The sequence below is a fragment of the Coffea arabica genome, chromosome 6c (genome assembly GCF_036785885.1).
Source record: "Coffea arabica cultivar ET-39 chromosome 6c, Coffea Arabica ET-39 HiFi, whole genome shotgun sequence".
Taxonomy (NCBI): domain Eukaryota; kingdom Viridiplantae; phylum Streptophyta; class Magnoliopsida; order Gentianales; family Rubiaceae; genus Coffea; species Coffea arabica.
Window position 1 is genome coordinate 1577853 of NC_092320.1, and position 21317 is coordinate 1599169.

The window sequence follows — 21317 nt, forward strand, 5'->3', positions numbered from 1 at the left end:
AACTCATCAAGATGAAAAAACTCTTATGAAAGTTGCAGTGTCCAACTTGCTTATAAATCATCTAAGATAATAGCTTGATAATCATGGGGAAGGCTTGAGAAAGATTTTGTCAAAGGGTATTTGATTCGGAGGTGGAAAGGTTACAAAGAAAAAAATGAAAAAAAAAAAAGAGAAGAAGCAGAAATAGAGAACCGAGGATAAGTGAAGTAAAAGCCAAAAGGTGCTGTCTGGTATCTGCCGTGTCTTAGTGCTAGGGTTTTCTTTTGTTTAATTAGATTTTAGTTTTTAGTTTTTAACTTACGATAAGTAGCATTCTACACAAAAAAAAAACTTGTCTCATGAATGTAGTCTAGTGGTAACAAGTCTTTGTTGTGACTGTGGAGACTTGGGTTTGAATCCTAGGAACTTCATTCTTGTTATTGTTTTGAGTTTTGTTAAAAACCGTCGATTTACGGTTCAAACGATTTTTAATGGTTCATACGACTTGCCCGATTTTCAATGATTTTTCATTAACTTGCAGCTTTAGCACTAGACCGGATTGATAACATGTCCGATTTGCGATCCAATCGGTCAAACTGACCGATCTGATCCGGTTCTGAAAACATTGCTTGAAACCAAAGTTGAACTCCCTGCATGTACGTGCTGGGACTCAATGCGCCCCGATCCGTTGACGTGCAAAATCTCCCAATACAATTTTGACAATCAAATTAGTCTTGGTATAACATATTAGGAGTTTTAGAGTTTGAATGAGATACCTTCTAGATGAAGGTGGATGAATGTGTTTATAAGGGAGAGATGATGAACAGTGATTGATGAATTACTTACTCTAAAATTTTGATAAAGATACGAGGCACAAAACACGTCCTAATCGGTCTTTTCTTCTAGCAAGCAGAGAGAGAAGGGAGCACGTCCGTTGATACCTAAGGTGCACGGTGCTCCAGAGCAGTTGTGTTTAGCCTCCACACATCACAATTTCCCCAATAAAAGTTGGACTGTTTTGGTAAATTAGGGGTCCATTTGGGCCATCCCTCCGTCTAAATTAGAAATAGAAATAGACTAGAAAAGCTATCGTGTCTATAAAATATATATATATATATATATATATATATATATATATATATTAGAAATAGGAGTAGAATTGGAAAATTATTTTGTCGACAAAACAAAAAAAGTAGAGCACGGCAGAAAGAGTATTTGCTTTACTGTTGGGGTATTTGCTTTTGACCCAATATTTTTAAATCCAAATTGTTAAGTAAACCGGATGAGATTTCAATTCACAGTTAAAAACTGATTCAATCAGTTTAACTTGATTCAAAAGTTTTTCTTTTTATTATTCTTTTATTTATTAATTAACCTTCATGATATTGAAATTTAATAGAAATTAAAATTAGTTTGAGCCGATTTAGATATCTCTTAATTTTCATTTATTTTGATTAGTTTGACTAGTAAGTACTTGATCAGATTTGACCGGTTTAAACAACTTTATGAGTTCACAGGTGAATTGAACTAGCATCCCGGTTCATGATTCGACTGGTGGAACAGCTCGGATTTCAAAACACGGGTTTGACCTAACGCGAACTTAAGGAGAAAATAATAATCCCAATCACCATTGTATTTCGTTGAAGACAAATCGTATATTGAGGCATTGGTCCAAAATCCAGAGTCTCAGCCGGACGGGCCTCTTGATCTCTGAATACTAGACAGATAGAATTGTAGAATATTTGCGCTGCTGAAAAGATAAGTTTGCTTCCTCTGCATGGAGATCTTCTGCTGGCAGATGTTTCGTACTTGGAGGGAATCACTTTTTGAAGAATAGCAAGGTCTGTTATGCGTGTCTCCGGTGATCGTATCAATTAGGAGTGATAATACTCAATTCGGCAATGTTTGGAAAATGGTAATCAACGGCCAAGCACGCCATGCCGTCGACTTTGCAGTCTGGTCTCTGCCACCTCTTAGCTACTGCTCAAATGGTTTTGCACGCAGGAATCAGCAGGATGGCCGACATTCTACGTACAGAATTCCGTATTCAATAAGCTTTTTCGTGAACTCCACCAACCCCAAATGCAAACAGTACGATCATAGAAGCATGGCACCAAGACAAGCTCAGAAAAGTCTTTCTGGTTATTTTTTTCTCCTCCAAAAGCACAGACATATCTAAAAAGTAGAGAGCAGACCACACATACCGTATGTTTGAAAGATGGAACATTATGGTGCAATATATCTCTCTCTCCTTTATGCGCATATTGTCTTCGTATATATTAACGCCCTATCAGAAATAGAACAGTGCACAAAGTGGAAAGAGAGGCCCAGAGACATTGAAGAGTAGTGGAACAGAACAAGTCATGGCAGAAGTCACTAAAAATGCTGGTCTTACTCCTAGGGGATGCATAAAGAGCAGCAAAGGGCCTTGGGTGGTTCGCAGGACCACCAGAAACGGTGGTACAGTCACCAAGTATCGCTACCCTTCCGACAGAGAGCGCCTGAATAATAAGCAAAGGGAGCGCAACCGTCGTGGTGTGGCCCACAAAATCTTTGCTGGACTTCGGGCTCATGGCAACTATCAGCTTCCCAAGAACGCTGACTCCAATGATTTGCTGAAAGCTCTCTGTGAGGAAGCCGGCTGGCATGTTGAAGACGATGGAACAGTTTACAGAAAGGTAATTTCCTTCTTATTCTTGATCTACCACTCCTTGTCATGTTGGTGCTGTATTTCATGCATGATTACCACTATTTCTTATACTACTTATTCATGATGTATTGGCGAAAACAAGATGTTGAGCTAAGTTGGGTTGAATTTGGAATTTGCAACTCGGAGACATCTTTGATACTTTCAGTTTTTCGATTATGTTAGACATCCATGGTGGAAGAGCCAAGCTTGATTAAGATGGATTCCTGTGCTGTTGGCATGCCTCATAAATTGGAAGCAGCAGGCTACTGTACTTGCAAGGAAGCTATTGCCTCGTCATTTGCTGGAGAATGTCGCCAAAGAAATTTGGTGCCTTTCGGTATATACGAAGGAATTCATACCGATCTGGCACTCTCACTCTCACTCCCACTCGCGCACGATCATCAATTTAAGGATAGGGTATAGACACAGGTTTGTTAGTTACAAAATCAAGTAGTCTCTAGGTCCAGTATAAATTCTTACTAACACAATGTTGTACAAGTAAGATTATAACCAAAACGCCCAATTCATACTTGGTTCATTTTATCTAACCTCAATGTCAATGATGTGTAAGTTCCAAAAATCTAAAAGAAATAGTGAGCTACCAGTTTAATGCACATAGAAGAAGGATAGTTATTCTAATTCCACATACAGGAAATATAGCCACAAATTGCAAAATTTTGTGCACAAGCTTCCTTCCTTAGCTGTCCAAAAATAGTTACATACCATATAGGAGTAACATTTACTCGTGGAAATTCGGGGCTAACCCTTCACTGCACATGAACAAGAAATGCGAGCTGGATGTGTTGAAGTTTTCATGGTGGAATAAACACAAATAACGCTAATCCAAGACATTGGTAGATCGAGATCAAATAGGAATTGTCTATTGTTACATGGTAAGATATAAGATACATGTTTCCACGTGATTGGGATGTTAATGATATACTGCTAAAATTAATTTTCATTTATGCAGATTATGCTATAAAAATATATAGAGAAGATTAAAAGGTAGAGTTGTGCTTAAAGGGAGTTGATATAAGCAAACAGCGAACGTAGGTTAAATTGCTAGCAATATGCCTGTTAGCATTTCTCTACTCTTCTACCATTTCAAACATGTGGGCTACTCCACAGCCTTGGCAAAAGCAAGGGAGGAGGTAGAAGAAATAAGCAAGACTGAATTGCATATCCGATGTTTGGTCCTTAAAAAATAAACGTAAGAGGACATAATTTTTATAATGATTTACCATATAAAATAAGACTACGCAACTAAGCGTATTTTGATAAGATAAGAGAAGTATCTCACTGCCCTAGTGTTTCTTGAAGCAACCTTTCGATATTCGCTTGCATTGTTAAGCAACACTCGTAATCTAATAGCTTTTCAAAATTTTCTTGATGACGTCCCAAGTCAATATTGAGGTGTCGCCTACATTCATGTATTTAAATCGAAACGGATCTTCTGTATCACACCCTGTCTCACATCCTGTTTCACTCCTTAGAATCTCGCTAAGTGTCCTTTAATAAATCAAACCCTCAAACAACCCAACTCGAACCATATTAAGTTAATTAATCGATTAATCGGGCAAAGAAACTAAATCTCTTTAACCAATATAACCAAAACCAAGAAAAATTAAAACTCCTTAACCAAAATCACAATTTATCAACGAAAAAAATCCTAAAACCCAAACAACCTCTGTCCTCTTCGTCATCTTCACCATTCAAACAGAGATTAAGTTGATGATCCGTTGCGCAATTTACATGCATCGCTGACGCCCACAAACACTCCCGCGTACGTAACCATGCTTCGCGTTCACTAGAACTACTTTATCATATGTTGTTGATGGTGTCATCTGCCTATATAGTAGGCCTGTACTTTATTTCTCTTAAAAGCAAGTTGTAATTCTCTTGGACCACATGTCAAAGTTTTAAAAGGTAATGTGATAACTCTTAAAATTCTTCACGCTGTAAGGTCAGTCAGGGATAAGAAGGACGTGGAGAGGATAAAAGGGAAAAAAAAAAAAAACTCATTAAAAGGTCCCTATGATGAACTTTTACTTGACAAGTAATTGAAAGTAAAGAAAGAAAGGAAAAAAAAAAAAAAAAAAAAAACTCGTTAAACAGGCTAGACGCTGGAACAACACCAAATAGTTTAGAAGTGCCAGTATTGGTAAAACTGACGCCATCTTTTGCAGATTTAAGGACCGGGAGAAGGGTATCGTCTATGTGCATGCATTCGTGGCTCTAGTCAGTCGGTACTTAATTTCGAGTCGCAATTTCTAGCCATAGCCGCGCAAGTTTCATGGTCCAACCACTGGTATATGGAACCAGTTGCTAACTCGGTTTGGCCTGCCATTTTCAAGGATTACCTTCAATAATTGAATGTTGGGAACCATAAAAACAGCGTAACTATTATGAACAAGCTTTCTCTGGGATATGTGGTAAGTGCAAAGCACAGGTGCATGGGACCTTCTACAGATATTGAAACAGCAACTCATTCCAGACATCAGGCACACCCGGCAGGCACCAATGTATACAATCGGAATAACTCGCCGGTTTCGACAGCGTCTCAGGGCTCAGCATCTCCCAGAATTTCCGATAAATGGTTGGGTGGCCGTCTTTCCTATAATCTGAGAGCCGCGTGATGTTGAGCACAGAAACCTTTGAGCTCAACCGCCTTAATACCTTCTCCGCTATTTGCATGGTGGGCAAGTGAATACCGTTTCCCAGGTACCTTTCACTCGAAATTGGCTGTCTCTCATTGTAACAGTTTCCTTCACTTCCCGGCTCCCATTCTTCTTTCCTGATAATTTAGAAAAGCAAACAACTGAAAATTTTTTTCTCTTTGTTTTGGTGTAATTTCCGAGTGAGAGAGAGAGAGAGAAGGGGTACACAGGTCAAACTTCAAAGTGGCTAACACATAAAGACAATCCCTTAACAATTCGGTGATCATCTGCGATCTAATCAACAATGAAAAGAAGTTGAAACTGGTGATGATATGAAACGAACCAAAGGGAAGAACATGATCTTTTGCTTCGGCACACCACATAATTCCTGTATAATGAAGAATCCTTAACAAACTGCTTATGCAACTCAAAACAAATCTAGGCAGTTTTGGATACAAGGACTATGGCCTGCAAATATCAGCATGCATGCATTCGATGAAATAGATGACCCAGAAAATCACATCCTAAAATCCTGCTAAAGGACAAGGAAAAAACAATATAGTAGCTAAACATGTCAGAGCTACGGATTCCACCCAAAGAGAAAAGAAAAACCGAAGATATATGGCAAACGGGTGATAATTAACGAAGAAACATGTAGGAAACAGAAAGATTCAATCTTGTTTTACAAGGAAGAGTACTATGAAAAAGCGGGCTACATGGTTAACGACTCCAAATCCCCATATGCTCATTTGCAGTGCACAAGTAGGCCCTGATCCAGGAAACTTTTGATTGCCATTATCCACAGCTCAGTGTACCAAAAAAAGGACCATACAACTGATCAAATCATAATAACAACACTTGGGAATTAAGAATTGAACTAAACTTCCATAGTTACATCCAGGTCACTTTTTTGCTGATATAAAAAGATAATTATTGCTAGGAGATTTTGGATCCTTCACTGTATCATCTACCATGCAAATGTGTAAACCAATTTACATAAGAAGTCTAACAAATTTTCCACCATCATTTCTTATCCAACAAATCATTAGTGAGGGAAGAATTGAAAGACTATTAATTGAAGCCCAGCACTTACAAGAAATGTGTAGGAGACATGGTAACAAAAAAGGCCTGCTTGTTGAGGGCGTCAAAATCAGAAGCCATCCAATCTGCCCAGGCCTCCATTGCCAACTCCATGCCTCCCAACCCGTCAATTTCTTCACAAACACCACTATCTTCATTACTCCATCTACAAAATTAACGACTTTTAGAAAGCAGTTGCAGGCAAGGCATATTTATGTCGATTTGGCACATGAGAATATACAAGATTTTTATCTCAAATATTGAGATTTGTGCATGTTTCCTGGACGAAATATTCTACTTACAAGAGCTTCACAGGGCCCTGTCTCCACCACAAATAAGAATTGAAGACTAAAATGTCAGCATCCTTCCATTGTGATGCATGCCTAAGAATTGAATCTGGACGGAGAATTCTTTCAGGCAATCTATGATCAACAGGATCGTCTGAATTAGATTCAACAAGAAGCGGTGCCCAAAGAAATTCAACAGTAGCGTTGTAGTCCTGCACTTGTCAGGATATGTCATTTTATCAAACAGATACCTTCATCTAGCTATCGCTACTGAAAGTCAAAGGTTTACCAACAGAAAGCAAAGCTCTTAACCATAGAATTAGAGAAAAAGTAAAATCGGAATGTAAGAACAGGTTAGTTCCAAGTTAAGTAATTAGGATTTCAGCTCACCTGGGCTGTAAAAGTTGTAAGTTGGGCTTGGGGTGTCATTGACTTTTTATCGGCTGGAATTATGGACTGCAACAAGCACACCATTGATATCCATTGCCCTCTAGTCAAGGAGTCCCCCACGAACATCAGTCTCTTACCCCTCAACTTCTCCCACATCTCAGTCACATTCCACCTAGAGCATACCAATTTAACAAGCCAGATGCTATGAATATATGCATATAGAAATACGATGAAGTTGTTGCACACATTATTTTGCACTGGACAAAATTGAACAGCAAAACCCAAACGAATACTCCATGCTTATCTGTCCACTCCACCAATTGCAGGCACTATAGATACACAAATTTAATACCAACCACTTAAAATGTGGGGTGGGTGCGTGTGTTTGGGGGGCGGGGGGAGGAAGGATCATGTTCAACATTTTACCTCTTCAAATTGCAATTAAGGGGCTGCCATCTCCAATACTGGTAATCAACATCAGGTCTACCGTGCTTGTGACAGGCTAATTGATCTGACATATACGGACAATCTGACTCATTATACAGTGGACGAGAAGCGTTATCAAAGACCCATTCACCAGAAAAGAAGTCGCACCCTTGCGGTTGCCCCCTCCAGCCACCCGGCTCCGGTGGCAAAACTCTTCTGCCACTGTACTCCACAGTCGAACTGCATGCACTAGATTTATCCAGAGGCACTGAAAGTTCCCCACGAAAGTACACGACAAAAACAAATAGGATTGAATGTACTAAACGACACTAGCAGACAAGATTCATAAAAACCCACGGCTGAACCCTTATCTAACTAATCCATACAATAAAAAGAAGAAGCAAAAAAAGAATGTATGCCGAAAAGGAGAGGACTAAGTTTAGATCTTGAAAGATGTCGGAAAGAGAAAAAGACCCACCAGGAGGAGCTCTGCTTGAGAGGGATCGATTCAGTAAAACCGTGGGTCTGGGAAGAAATTCTTGTTGGAGTTGGAAGTCGGAGGACTGGGGCTGGTCATCATTACCCTCATTCTGAGGTTGGCTCTGACGGATTCGTTGAATGGTAGTAATTTCCTTGTACAATATTGAGAAGATTATGAAGACAAACAGTACGAGTGCCATAAGAGGAAAAAGGCCCTTTTTCCTGTGGCATTTCTGCATCATGTTAGAGAGGGGAGTGGAGAGAGAAAGGGGCAAGGGAGCGTGCTACTGCTTTGGGTGCTCGACTCCTCTGAAAATGAAGATCGCCCTCGGCCGACATCGGCCTCCCATGGACGGGGATAGTTGGCACTGGAGACATTATGATTATTACTGCTATTATTATCGATTGAGGAGAGTGATTTGATTAGATGAAAGTAAGTTCAACTGTTTGGATGGGCGGGTGTCAATCTTCCACATGTGAAATTTACTGCACGAAGCCAAAGATCGATTCGATTCTTCAGCTCAACTGTGATTATAATCATAATAAGTAGCATTAGTGAATGGTAGTCTAACCAATGCCTTTTCGGGTGACATTCTCCGAAGCTTATTCTCCAATCTTAACCTTTTTGTTTGTTAATTGTGCAGGTGACAGTGGTCAAACTTTAATGTTAATTTAGTCTTAAAAGCCCCGCTTATGTTTTAATTTTATCATCCACGTGGGCCTAAAACGAAAATTGAATACGAGTGGTAGTAGTTTGACTTGGCAGGAGATTTTTTTTTTTATATATATATTTTGACTTGGCAGGAGATTGAGTGTCAACGTCACGGTAAACGATTAAGCAGTCGGATAATGATTAATGAACTCCTAAAATTAATCTTTTTATCTCACATTGCTGGCTCATTGACCAAAGCAATGACTAATCTTGTTCCTAAACCACACGCCGCAGGTGAAGTACATCAAGACATGAATATCACAAGCATTTCCTCAATACTAATTAGTCTCTATGTCTGGATACGTGGAGCCATGGAGATGGAGGAAAGCATTTTCTAAATCAAGCAATAGGTTTCCTAAACCCAAAAAACCAGTGTTGTTAGATCCAAACCGAATCGTCCAATTCGACCGGTCTGATTGTGAATCGATCTTTCTTCCACAGTTGGTTTGTAACAAAATCGCTTTTGTCAAAAATCAGTCAAAATCGTAAAAAAATTGACTAAATCAGTGATCCAATTCGACTGATTGACTTGATTTTCAAACTTTTCTTTCTTTTTTTTTTTTCCAAACTTAATTTGAATTACATAAATTACAACACTTTCATTTATTAGTAAGAGTATAAAAACGCATCCGCTTAGTGTAAATACTAAAATCACTCATTTTCTTGAATGATCTCTAAATCAAGATGTTTTATCTCTATCATTTTATCAGTTTAGCATCAGTGATTTCAACTTATATTAATTTGTTTTTATTTTGTTTTTCAAGTAATTTTGGAAAAATGGACATATTTTAGTCATGAATTTAAATTTTTATATGTAATTATTAGGTGTATATTTGATTACAAGTTTAATATTTTTGGAACATTTTGTATGATTAGCCGAATATAACCAATAACTTAATTTCAATATTTCTAAAACTTATAAATCCTTGTACTATATAAGAACGAGTTTAAGATTAGATTTCAACCGCAGGGGTGAGACTATTTTGGGAATGTGAGAGTGTTTGAAGAGTAATTGGAACATTGAGTACAAGTCATTATAGCTTTAATTTCACTATAATTACTTATATAACCTTTCAGACATTTAAGGTTAGGGATAGGTTTGGTATGTTATAATGCTTGGTGTCAAGTACAACTGAATAAAGCCTGTATTTTGATAGAATTACATAAAAGTTATTTTAATCATTTATTATACTAACATCCAAGCTTTCCAATTTCCTGAAACCTTTCTCATCCGTTAAGGAATTAATTGGATGTTTACATTATTTAATTTTAATTAAAATTAATTAATTTAGTTATTATCTCAACAATCATTATCATATTTATGTCCCCATGTTTAGCCGATACCCTTTTTTCTTTTTCGGTTTCACCTCCTTGATTTTATTATGGCTATTAAATATTTGGTGGAATGCATAACTTTTCTTTTAAATTGAGATGAGTTCTTTGGATTTATCTTTTTCGATTGTAGTTTTTTTGGGGTTTGTTTTATTCGATTGTAGTTTTTTTTTTCTGATGATTGGTTTATTCAAGAACTCCATATAGTTTGCCTTTTGATACTTCTAATTCCAAAAACTGACTAATTATATTGTTTTTCTTAGTAGATTCCCAAGATTCTGTCTCTGGTCAAAATACAATTTGAGATAATTTTGTTACTTTCTAAAATAATCAGAAAAGTAATTTTATCATCTTCTCCTCCTTAGCCAAGGTATTATCTCTTTATTTAAGTCAAATAACCTTATTTCTCATGAACTTTCTTCTATTATTCTTGACTCTAGGGATCTGTTGACTACATTTCAGCAGTTATGGTTCAAGTAGTTATTTTTTCATGTAATATGATTTGGGATTCAGCTTGTGTTTATTTTAATTGGGAATGTTATGATTGTAAAATTTATTAACTTAGAATTTTGTACTTCATTGAAACTAAAACAGAAAATTAATCATGCTACATAGTACTAAGATGTCATTTGTACTCTATTTATTTTCCATGTTATGATCTCGTTCTTGTATTATACTGTTCATATAGTTTCAAATATAAAAAATTTGCTATTTTATGCTTTGTAAAAGAATTTGTAGTGAAACTTGATGAATTTAAATACTTTAGCTACAGCACCATTTTGATTGCATTGTATTAATTCATTTACTCATAATTGTATGTTGTACAATGATAAATAATGTTTTTTGATTTAATTGAAGCAACTATTATCCATAGTTCAAACGAGTCAATTAAGTAGAAATATTATATTGGATACTTATACAAGTAAACATTGAAAAATATCATTAACCAGTTTCTACCTATAGTTTGCAATTCGAATTCATATGAGGATTTTCTTCTGATTTTACTTACCATTTTCTACAATTTCAAATTTAGAAAATATTATTTGCACCAATTTTTTATAATCAAGATAGTTTCAATTCAGATCTTTAACAATTATACAGATTTGAACTTATGTATGAAATTATAAAGAAATGCCCCTAGCAAAAAATACCAAATCTGAATAATTTCTACAAAACTTTGAAAAAGACCACTTAAATTTCTTATATATCTATCATTTTTGGGCATTATTATCTCTGTAAGAAATATGTGATTAAGTCGTATAATACCCACCAAATTATATAAATAGTTAGTAAACAATAAAATTATTTTAAATTAGATTGGACGCAAAGTGATTGATGGATAAACTTGACTTGATAATTCAGGTTGAACTTAAGTCAAGAGAGAAATCAGAAACATTGCTTGAGGGATCTTTCACGAACATATATAGATTCGAGAGATGAAGGGTCCAATTGATACTTTAAAATGTTTTATCATCTTAGATAAGTTTTAGAAGAGACCTTTGGATACTTTTCAATTGCACTTCAAACATTCTTACATTTTCAAACTGCCCTTATCTTTGCAGTTGAAATTCAAACATAACCTTTGATCACAACGGATTCTTATATAGTATAACGATAAGGATGTCTTATTGCACATTATTTTTATTGACTCACTATGTAACTTATGATTTTTTTTATTAAAATTATATGATAAAATCATCATATTTCAGTTCCTATACTACAAAATATTAAACAATAATTATTAATTATCTTGAATCACAAGCACCAAATTCCCGCGCGTCACGCGTGCTGTCCCTCCCTAATATATAAAATAATTATGACATCATGCTGATGTCAGCGAATTTTTTAGAACAATCCGAATGATCTGACCAGTTGAACTCTAATCCAGCAATTTAGCCGAGTCGCTATCCAATTCGAGTTTAACAACATTGCCTTAACACCCCCCCCCCCCCCTTCCTTCACCCGGGGAAACAAAAAAAAGGGACATAAAGATGGCGAATTCTTTTAATTGACAACAATAGCCATCGTAAAAGAACGTAGCCAATAATGATGGACCAGCAGCCACACCCCTAGGCCCGTGATGAAATTTTTGGCCCGGGAAACGATTGGCTTCCCAACTACCTTCACATCCCCTAAATTAACAATTCCCATCTTAGAGATGTCTCTACTATGGCAGTACAATTAGTCAATTATTGTTCTAGAGTCATTAAAATACAAAATTAAATAATACTTGAATTAGAAAGCGCATCAGAAGTTTTACACATAAAATTTGAGTGCGAACGAACTTCTCTTTACATGACAATGATATCAGTTTAGGGCTATAGTCCTTAATAGTTACCTCGTATAGAAATGAGAAGGAATTATATATAATACTACAAGATTGGAGGATCCCAGGGCCGGGGCCCTATTCTAATTTAGCATGGAATTCATCGGGTATCGAACATTACGTAGGCATAAAGAATCTGGTTCCAAACATCAGGGACCCCTGGAAGGCACCAATGTACACAATCTGAATAGCTCCTGGGGTCGGCTAATTGCTTCTTGCTTGGAGCCTCCCAGTGCCTCCTGTAGATGGATGGGTGAGCATCTTTCCTGTAGTCAGATAACTGCGTTATATTGAGGTATTGCACTTTCAAGCCTCTTCCTTCCAGCTCACGTATCGCTGCTTCAGCCATGTTCATCATCCCCCGATCTGTACTGCTTCCCCGGTAACCTTCCTCCGATATTGGTTCTGTTTCATTGTAGCAGTTTTGTCCTGAAGATGATCCCCAATCTTCAGCCCTGTAATTTAAATTGATAGCCTCTTGTCAAATTCGAATGTTTTATTTTTTAGACGCCTCGTGAAGAAAGTAAGTCGCAGAGATTTTGTGCATCTTTATTACTACATTTTGTGGTATGGCGACAAACTCATGAAGAACAGTTTTGTGTTGGTTCGGTTGATGTGAATGTCTAACCAATCTGACCATGTTCGCAAAGCCATCTCATAGACGCGCAGTCTCTTCCCTACCTTCTTGTAGATTGCATCAGAGCTCTCAAACGATCCCCACCTGATCAAGAAGCACCACTACGATTACAATTTACAAAGCACCATGCACCCCAAACAACCTTGAGAATCTATTGACGTTTATTGGTTTTTTTGTTTTTTTTGGAAAAATGAGTGCACTTACAAAAGCGTCATTTCAGGTTGCAACCACCACATAAAAGAATCAAAGACGAGTATGTCCGCATCAGTCCAGTGCCTGGCATGCTTCTCAATTGCCTCAATTCTGACAATTCGATCAAGAACATGATGGCTCACAGGGTCATCGCAGTTCGATTCCACCAGCAGTGGTTCCCAGTAAAAATCGATCGTGGCGTTATATTCCTTCATTACCGTTAGACAAACAATAGTTACTGCTGATATTGAACATTATTACAAAAGAAACACGAGAGAGATATTTATAGAGGGGGAAAAATGAAAAAGAGAGAGAGAGAAAAAAGGAATGTCGCGAGCTATGTACATGGACATCTCCGTGGTCCAAGATCTAATGTAACGTAAAATTGGACAAAAGACATAACCAACACAAAAGTAAGAGATAAAGATGTTAGCCAGATTCTGGTTAAGCAGCACTCCAACAAAACTTTTAACTTGCCAACTTAGAATCGACCAAATCCACGAAAATTAATACAACCAGAACATGACAAATGAGGAACTAGTTTGATGATATTGGAAATGAAGACAGAAATCTTCTTACAAAGGCTTCAAATGTGATCAACGAGCCTTTCCAGGTGTTTGATTTCAAGGATGGTGGAATTGATGATTCAAGCAGGCACACCATTGATATCCATTGATTCTTGTTCAGAGAATCACCAACAAAAACAAGTCTCTTTCCCCTCAGCCTGTTCAGCAATGCTGTAGCATTGAACCTTCAAACAAGACATAAAAATCTCTAGTAAATCGGACATGCCAAGGGGATGAATCCTAGTACACCCTAAACTAGCAATGAGAAAGAGAGAATGACCTTGGAAGGTCGCAATCATGGGGTTGCCATCTCCAGTGCTGATACTTGAACTCCTTTCTGCCGAATTTCTCGCAAGCAAAGTCATCAGCCATGAAAGAACATTCTCCCTCTTTGTACAAGGGGTAAGACTTGTTATCGTAAACCCATTTTCCCGAAAACAAATTGCAGCTTGGAGATGAATTCTTACTCTTAGTTTCATCTTCCAGGATTGGGCCGGTGCTATCCCCTGATAGATAATAGAAGGTAGTAATGACCAAGGCAGTTAAAAGAAAGCCTGCGAGAGAATGCAACCGTAACCCGATTCTCCCTGTTCCTGGAACTATGCCAGACCCTGCCATTTGCCTTCTTCACAGTAGAGATGAACTTTCTTTGCAAGCTTGTTTTCTTGTCAACTCAAGATTGAAGACAGACAATGGTTGTTTCAAACATTCAAGGACATAAATAATGGTTGCCACCTCAAGCTTGAAATGCCCCGACTGGCTTTCTCTTTCTTAAAGATGGTGTTTCGGTGCCGATCTATCAAATGGAGCAGTTTAAAAGCTCAAAACAGAATAAACAAGTCAATTTTGTTGTTGTTGTTAAAACAAAACTATCAACTGTCCATTGTGTTTGACCTTCATTGTCAATCAGAAGAACCTTGATTAAACAAAACCACTTATAAAGGACAAGACAGATCCGCGCAGCTGTTGTTGTCGATCCTGAGCCGCCGTCCCTCCCCCCCCCCCCCCCCCCCCTCTCCAACAACCACAACCACCACCGGTTCTGGAGCCAGCGATCGGGTTCTGAATGACCTCCCACAGTCTCGCGGCGGATGTCAAGTTTGAATAACTAACTACTACGGGCTCTCACGGAAAGTAAAAGCACAATAAAAAGATACTTGTGCATGTGCATGGCACCTATTAGTTAAAACGTGATTGCTGCAAACTGCTTTAGTATGAAAAACTTTAGAAGAAATATATGATCTAAAGATTATTGTTTGATGATACATTTTGTTCGTTTATGTTTAAGGCATAACAGATGGGAATTAATTAAGTTGGCAGGGAATTAATATATTATGATTCGGGAGGAAAGGGGGCCGCCCGGTCTTTTTTCCAATGTATAATTGCCAGTCATCTGATATTCTTTCTTATTTACTTACTACTTTTTCTAAAAAAAAACAGAGGTGGGATTCGTTGAGCAATCAACAATGGAATTGTATGATTATGTTAATCTCACATGTTCAACATCAACGTAGTAGAGACCACATGGTTGTTTGGTTTTGGAAATATTTTTACTATTTCTTTTTGTAGTAGTTAAATCAAGATTATTATTATTAGTGAATTTCTATATTGTTGGTCTTAGTTTTCTAGTCGGTAGTGGGTTTTTAGGTCCAAGTCCAATTGTTTAATAGATTCCCTTCGTGATTCGGAAGCTAAGTTTTAGGAGACTAAGTGGTCTATATACCACTGCTTGTAGCCTGGTCCTGTGTGCCGTGAGTTGAGAAGAATAAGATACATCGGTGGCTCCTCAGAGCTTTGCTTGTTTTTGTCTTTTGTCGTTGCCTTTTATTTCCTTCGATTTTCGTTTCCGCGGCAATACTTGTTTCTTTGACTTTGAATTTTGCCTTGAATTGTTTTATCCTGTGGGTCGTATTCCTACACTTTTTTCATTTTAAGATGAAGTTTTTTTTTTTATTTGCAACATACTAAGCACACTACTTCATAAAATTTATACGCACGATCAGTATTGCTTCGTTGTTTCCATTTAATATAGAGCCAATAATGGTATTTGGCTCTTTGTTTCTTTTGACATGCAGCTCATCTGTTGCTAATGGATACTATACATGTTATTAATTTGAAGGGACAAAAAGCACTATACATAAAGTAGAACTTCAATGGAGATATTAATCTTTAGAGAAGAAGTGAGAAAGGTAGATACTAATTGGGAAATCAATTAGTTTATATAGCAAAAAATTTAAGAAATTCTTTGGAGCCTCTTGAGTACCACTTATTTATTATTTTTTTTCCGAGGGAGATTTGGAGTAGCATTCAAAATCAGAGAACTTTTTGAAGTAGAAGAGTCAAAACAGACTTTGATAATAATTATGGAATGACTTTTCATCTTATTATGGCCTAACCGAAAAGACCATCTAATTATGGGCTACAATAAAGTTGATAAACACAGCCGTACAAGAATTAAAAACCTCACGCGACGAAGCAATTAATCTTGACAAATTTAAGCGGCAAACAAAACCATTTAACTAAACTAGTATTGTACTCATTAATTGAATGGAAATTGTTTAAAAATAATAAATTATTTAGCGTAGTTCATAAAAATATTTGCATAAAATACAAACTTATTATATAATCTATTATAACCTTTCTTAAATACATTACTATGTGCACATTGTTATTCAAAAATAGTCTTATAATGTAAATTTAAACATTTAATTCATTGATTAATAATTCAAAAATGCAAAAAAAAAAGACACATATTCGACAATATGATAACATTCAAAAACTTGACAATTGGCAAGATCAATCTTGGCTGATCTCCTGTAAACAAAAGAATGGCCAACCTGTTACCAAAACATCAATTTTGGTACTTAATATAAATGACTTAAAGATTAATGTGAAAAGAAAAGAAGCCGAATGAAATATTAATAAAAGATTAGAATTCAGAATCAATTAAGTCATAGGAACACAGCAACCTTCTAAATCTGTTCACGGCTAATAGAAGCAAAATGAAAACATAAGATGTATTTTGCTCTTAAGTCAAAAATATAAAAAATCTAAATAATCTGATGTATATTGCATGACGTAAACTGCTGTATGACAATGAACTTGATGTCTTGTCATTTATGTAATCAATGACACCTTCTTGTTCTTTAGAAGCTTTCTACCAAAGTCTTAAAAAAAACATTGAAAACTGCACAAAATTTTTTTAACCCTAGAAACCTAGAAAATAAAAAAAAATTAGTACATTGTTGAAGATAATTAATAAATTGTCAAAGGCAATTAAAAAATCTTGTGAAAACACATAGTTTAAAAGGCCACTTTTAAATCACTAACCAAAAAGCAATATGTGTTCTACTTGAATTGAAGAGTGAATCCGTAAGTTGAAATAATCAATTAATTACAAAAACCTTGCCAGAAATAAAAACCAAACTGTAACTTTTGAAGACTTACTTAGAAAATTTAAATTCAATGACCAAATTATGAAGAAGGTGTAGGAAATTACAGACCACATACGGTGAGCATAAACAAAGTCCAAATCCGGTCCTTGCATTGAAGTTAAAAAAAAAAAAAAAACTTTCCAAAAAAATTGGTGGAAAGTGTAAACATTTTCACTGCTTGATAAAGTGATGAGATTGAGAACCATATATATTAGTAAAAGTATAGAGTATCTGTGATAGTGATAATCTGATAAAGATAATCTAATATTTGAATTGATATTTTGAACTTTTGAGTTAAGATGAGAGATAGTTAAAACATAATTCAAAATTATTTATACTAATCCCCAGAAAATTTAGGCTTGATGATTAGGGTTAAGGAAAAAAAAGGTGAAAGAATAGAAGAGATAATTATGGAAGGATTATCGAGAATTGTAAAGGCAAGAGAAAAAAGAGGGATAAAATAGCGTAGGTTATTAGGGGGTTAACTCATAAAGCGCGTTGCACCTACTTGCCCTGTCGTTAAGCCACGTAGGAAAGAGACAAAATAAAGAGATAAGGATGAGAATACGACTTATATAAATATGATTTATCTGTATTTATCCATGAATAGATGGATATTGATATCTTAAATTTTTGCATATGGGTATAAATGGGTTATTCAATAATACCCATCAAATCTAATGTTAGATTTATATTATTGGATAACCCATCAAATCTAATTAACCCATTTAGAATTGTCTTTCTGCAAACCTCCTCTCTTCCCCTACCCATTTTTTTTTCTTCAGATTCTTCATTTTGTCATGATATCAACTATTTTTGTTTCATTATTATTATTATTATTATTTGTTGATTTTATTTTCATATAATTTGTTAACTTGCTTATTTTTTAGCATTACCAATTTATGACAAATTTTAGCTTCTTTTTCTGCCTTTTCAAAATGAAATTTTAAATGTACACACCAAAAAAATGCTAGGAGTTCAAAATTTTTGGATTAAATTTTTATGTTAACTTTTATAGTATTTAGTTCAAATTTTTATACTCTTATTGTTCAATTATTAAATAGTATTGTTCAATTAGGCTTATTGAACATTATAAGTAAATATTTAAAGCTAATGATGGGTACAAAGGGTGATATAAATTGATAACTTAGTTTACAAAAATGAATTTAAATGAGTTTACAAAAAGTTAAAATAAATAGGTTATAAATGAGTAATTGGGTTATCCAATTTATTTTTTGACTTATTCAGTTATATCTATCTAATTAAAGGGGTATAAATGGATTCATTCACTTATACTTATTATCCATTTTAACTAACACAAATCTGTCCAAATCACCCATTTTGATACCTCAAGTACCTACTGAGAAAAATTCTACTATTCTTTTTTGTGAATTATTCTCTCAATTTGTATGATCATAGTTATTTATATTTCAAATGTTTGAAATTATTATTACAATCTAAAACTCAAAAATACTTATTTCAAAAAGGACTGTAAAACCTCCCACTATTAGTCTATTAATTAACACCTATAGCTCTGTACTTAATAATAATTGATCGTCGGAATTGTAAAAGATTATCATTTTTGGCTAAGAAAAAGTTTAGGGAGAGATGACGGTATAACATTATATCCGATTGATTGAAAACTCTCCCTCCATTATCCCCAAACTCTCTCTAATATCATTAATATCTTCAAAATATACCAATATCTGCTGTACCTCTCCATCTATCACAAAAGGCTGCTACATACGAAGTAGAAGTAGTAGCAGTAGATAGGAATTATTAGACAAGATAAGTATAAAGCAAATGATTCCAGACATCAGGAACGCCGGGAAGGCACCAATGCGTGCAATCGGCGTAAGTTAAAGGGTTGGCTAATTGTTCTTGGGTAAGAGGCCTCCACTGTTTCCTGTAAACTGTTGGATGGCCGTCCTTTCTGTACTCCGTGAGTCCAGTTATGTTGAGGAGATCTACCTTCACCCCTCTCCCTTGTAAGCTCTCAACTGCCCTCTCCGTCAAACGCATCATCTCAGGATCCGATTCGCTTCCTCGGAGCTCTTCTTTTGTGATAGGTTGCGTCTCATTGTAGCATTTTAACTCATCATGGGGCCTGCCCCAATTCGAAGCCCTGCAACTACACCAGATTAGCAGCAGCAAAAGATAATAGTAATATATACACTGCATTTGTGAGACCCAAAACTCACTCTCAATCCCAAAATTTGCTACTAGTAATTGATACGTACAGGGTATGAGGCGGCGACATGCTCATCCAGAACAATCGCGTTTTATTACCGTCCACATTCCCAAGCACCCACTTTGACCATGTCTTCAGGGCCATCTCGTAACACTTCCGAGACTCCATTTCTTTGTAGACTGCAGTCGAGTTTTCAAGGGATTCCTGACTGGACAGTGTAACACCAGTCACAACCATACATGCAGAACCCTACTATGCTATAGTGTTACTTAGAGAATTGAGCAACACTTGGAATATTCCCGCATTTCAGAACTGTATTCAAATTCCAGCGTATTATGCAAAAAATACTAGTAAATCATTGTATATACTCTTTCCACTTACAAGACCTTCATGGTGGCCACTTTCCACCAAAGGTAAGAATTGAATATGAGAATATCTGCGTCTGCCCAATGCTTAGCATGCTTTGCAATTGATTCGACCCTAACGGCTCGATCGCTCAAGTGATGGTTGGACGGATCGTCTGAGTTTGATTCGACCAGCAACGGAGCCCAGTAAAAATCAATTGTTGCGTTATATTCCTTCATTCAATTTTTTTTATTTAAAAAAAAAAACTCAAAGTTAGACTTACTGTTGCCTGCGTAATAATATTGATGAATGAGTAATTTTGCCATACAAAACATATAATTGTATCAGGCGTAACCCTCTTGGATCAAAAAATTTACAAAAAAAAAAAGAAGAAAAAAGATACAGGTTGAGTGAATCCTGCAACAGTAAACATGATTAGGGTTTGTCAAGTGGATGGGGAACAAAGATGTAAGCAAATCTACGAACTTACTTTGGCATTGAAGCTATACAAGCTTCCCTTTAAACTTCTTGATTTCATCAAGCTCGAAGGAATTGATGATTCAATTAAGCAGACAAGTGAAACCCATTGGTTCCGGTTCAAGGAATCCCCAACAAACACAAGCCGTTTATCCCTCAGTTTATCGAGGAGTGCTTTGGCACCAAATCTATAGTTCGCAACATACATATATAGAGTATACGATCATATATTTAAGTAGTCAGGAGAATAGTGGCATTGAACAGAAAAAATTCAACAAGAAGAATGTAGAATACATAATATTATGGCCAAGTATATATATATATATATATATATAAAGAGGGGTTCTTTTTTTTCGGGTTTATCTGGAGGGAGAGGACATACTTCGGGAGGTCACAGTTATCGGGCTGCCATCTCCAGTACTGATAGTCCAGGTCCCTTCTTCCGTACTTTTCACAAGCCAAATCATCAAACATGAATGAACAATTCGAATCTTTGTATAGAGGAAGAGATTTGTTGTCATAAACCCACGTGCCGGCAAATAAGTTGCAGTTTGAGGCTAAGACCCCATGGATTTGTACAGAAGAAAAGCTTTCAAGTCGTCTTTGAAATAGTCTGCCCTCTCTATTGCAATAAAAAGCAATGGAAAACAATATCGCGAGGAGGAAAATGGCAAGATAACGAAAGCTACATCCTACTACCCACCATGAACCAGGAAGAAGCGGTTGTTCCTTTGCCATCTCCTGCCTTAGCAAACGCACAGGCATGTCCCTTGAACCAAAATACATTGACCTAATCAATTAATACTGGAACGGTGGAACCTGTTTGCAGAGTTTTGAGGAGGTGGGATTTGGGAAGTGGAGAAAAGGGGAACAATTAATGTAACGCTTCGTTACGTACATACACTTCGGAGATGGAAAAAGATCATCAGAACAAGGAAAGTCATTAAATACATTAACTTCTATTTGCTCTGACGCGTCTAATGAAATCAACTTAATACAGAAACCACCAAAACTGGTTGAAGAATTTCCATCTTAGCTTCCACCAAGAAAATCAAGCCAGATCTCGTTGTCACCATTAGTGTACATAATGCTGAGCCCACAATAGTACCCGCGGGTT

The 21317-nt window shown here is 36.2% G+C and overlaps 3 protein-coding genes across 5 annotated transcripts; all 3 read right to left on the reverse strand.

The window, feature by feature from the left end:
- Positions 1–5014: 5014 nt before the first annotated feature.
- On the reverse strand, positions 5015–8457 carry LOC113694111 (protein trichome birefringence-like 35). 3 transcript variants are annotated; one of them, XM_027212961.2, is made up of 7 exons: positions 7987–8457; positions 7677–7748; positions 7509–7593; positions 7083–7254; positions 6708–6904; positions 6419–6571; positions 5015–5462 (listed from the first exon to the last, which is right to left on the reverse strand). In XM_027212961.2, exons 1-7 carry the CDS (start codon positions 8228–8230, stop codon positions 5132–5134), a joined length of 1254 nt encoding a protein of 417 aa, XP_027068762.1. In that variant the 5' UTR covers positions 8231–8457; the 3' UTR covers positions 5015–5131. The 3 variants fall into 3 exon arrangements, with proteins under 3 accessions (XP_027068762.1, XP_027068761.1, XP_027068763.1); XM_027212960.2 differs by having other exon boundaries at positions 7509–7776; positions 7987–8451; XM_027212962.2 differs by lacking the exon at positions 7677–7748 and having other exon boundaries at positions 7987–8449.
- Positions 8458–12343: 3886 nt separating this feature from the next.
- On the reverse strand, positions 12344–14489 carry LOC113691509 (protein trichome birefringence-like 34). Its single transcript, XM_027209664.2, has 5 exons — positions 14034–14489; positions 13767–13938; positions 13200–13396; positions 12918–13079; positions 12344–12813 (listed from the first exon to the last, which is right to left on the reverse strand). Exons 1-5 carry the CDS (start codon positions 14369–14371, stop codon positions 12459–12461), a joined length of 1224 nt encoding a protein of 407 aa, XP_027065465.1. The 5' UTR covers positions 14372–14489; the 3' UTR covers positions 12344–12458.
- A 4370-nt stretch (positions 14490–18859) lies between these two features.
- Positions 18860–20986, reverse strand: LOC113691549 (protein trichome birefringence-like 34). Its single transcript, XM_027209723.2, has 5 exons — positions 20583–20986; positions 20214–20388; positions 19760–19956; positions 19428–19586; positions 18860–19312 (listed from the first exon to the last, which is right to left on the reverse strand). The coding sequence occupies exons 1-5, from the start codon at positions 20984–20986 to the stop codon at positions 18967–18969; spliced, it is 1281 nt and encodes a 426-aa protein (XP_027065524.1). The 3' UTR covers positions 18860–18966.
- Between the last annotated feature and the right edge of the window lie 331 nt (positions 20987–21317).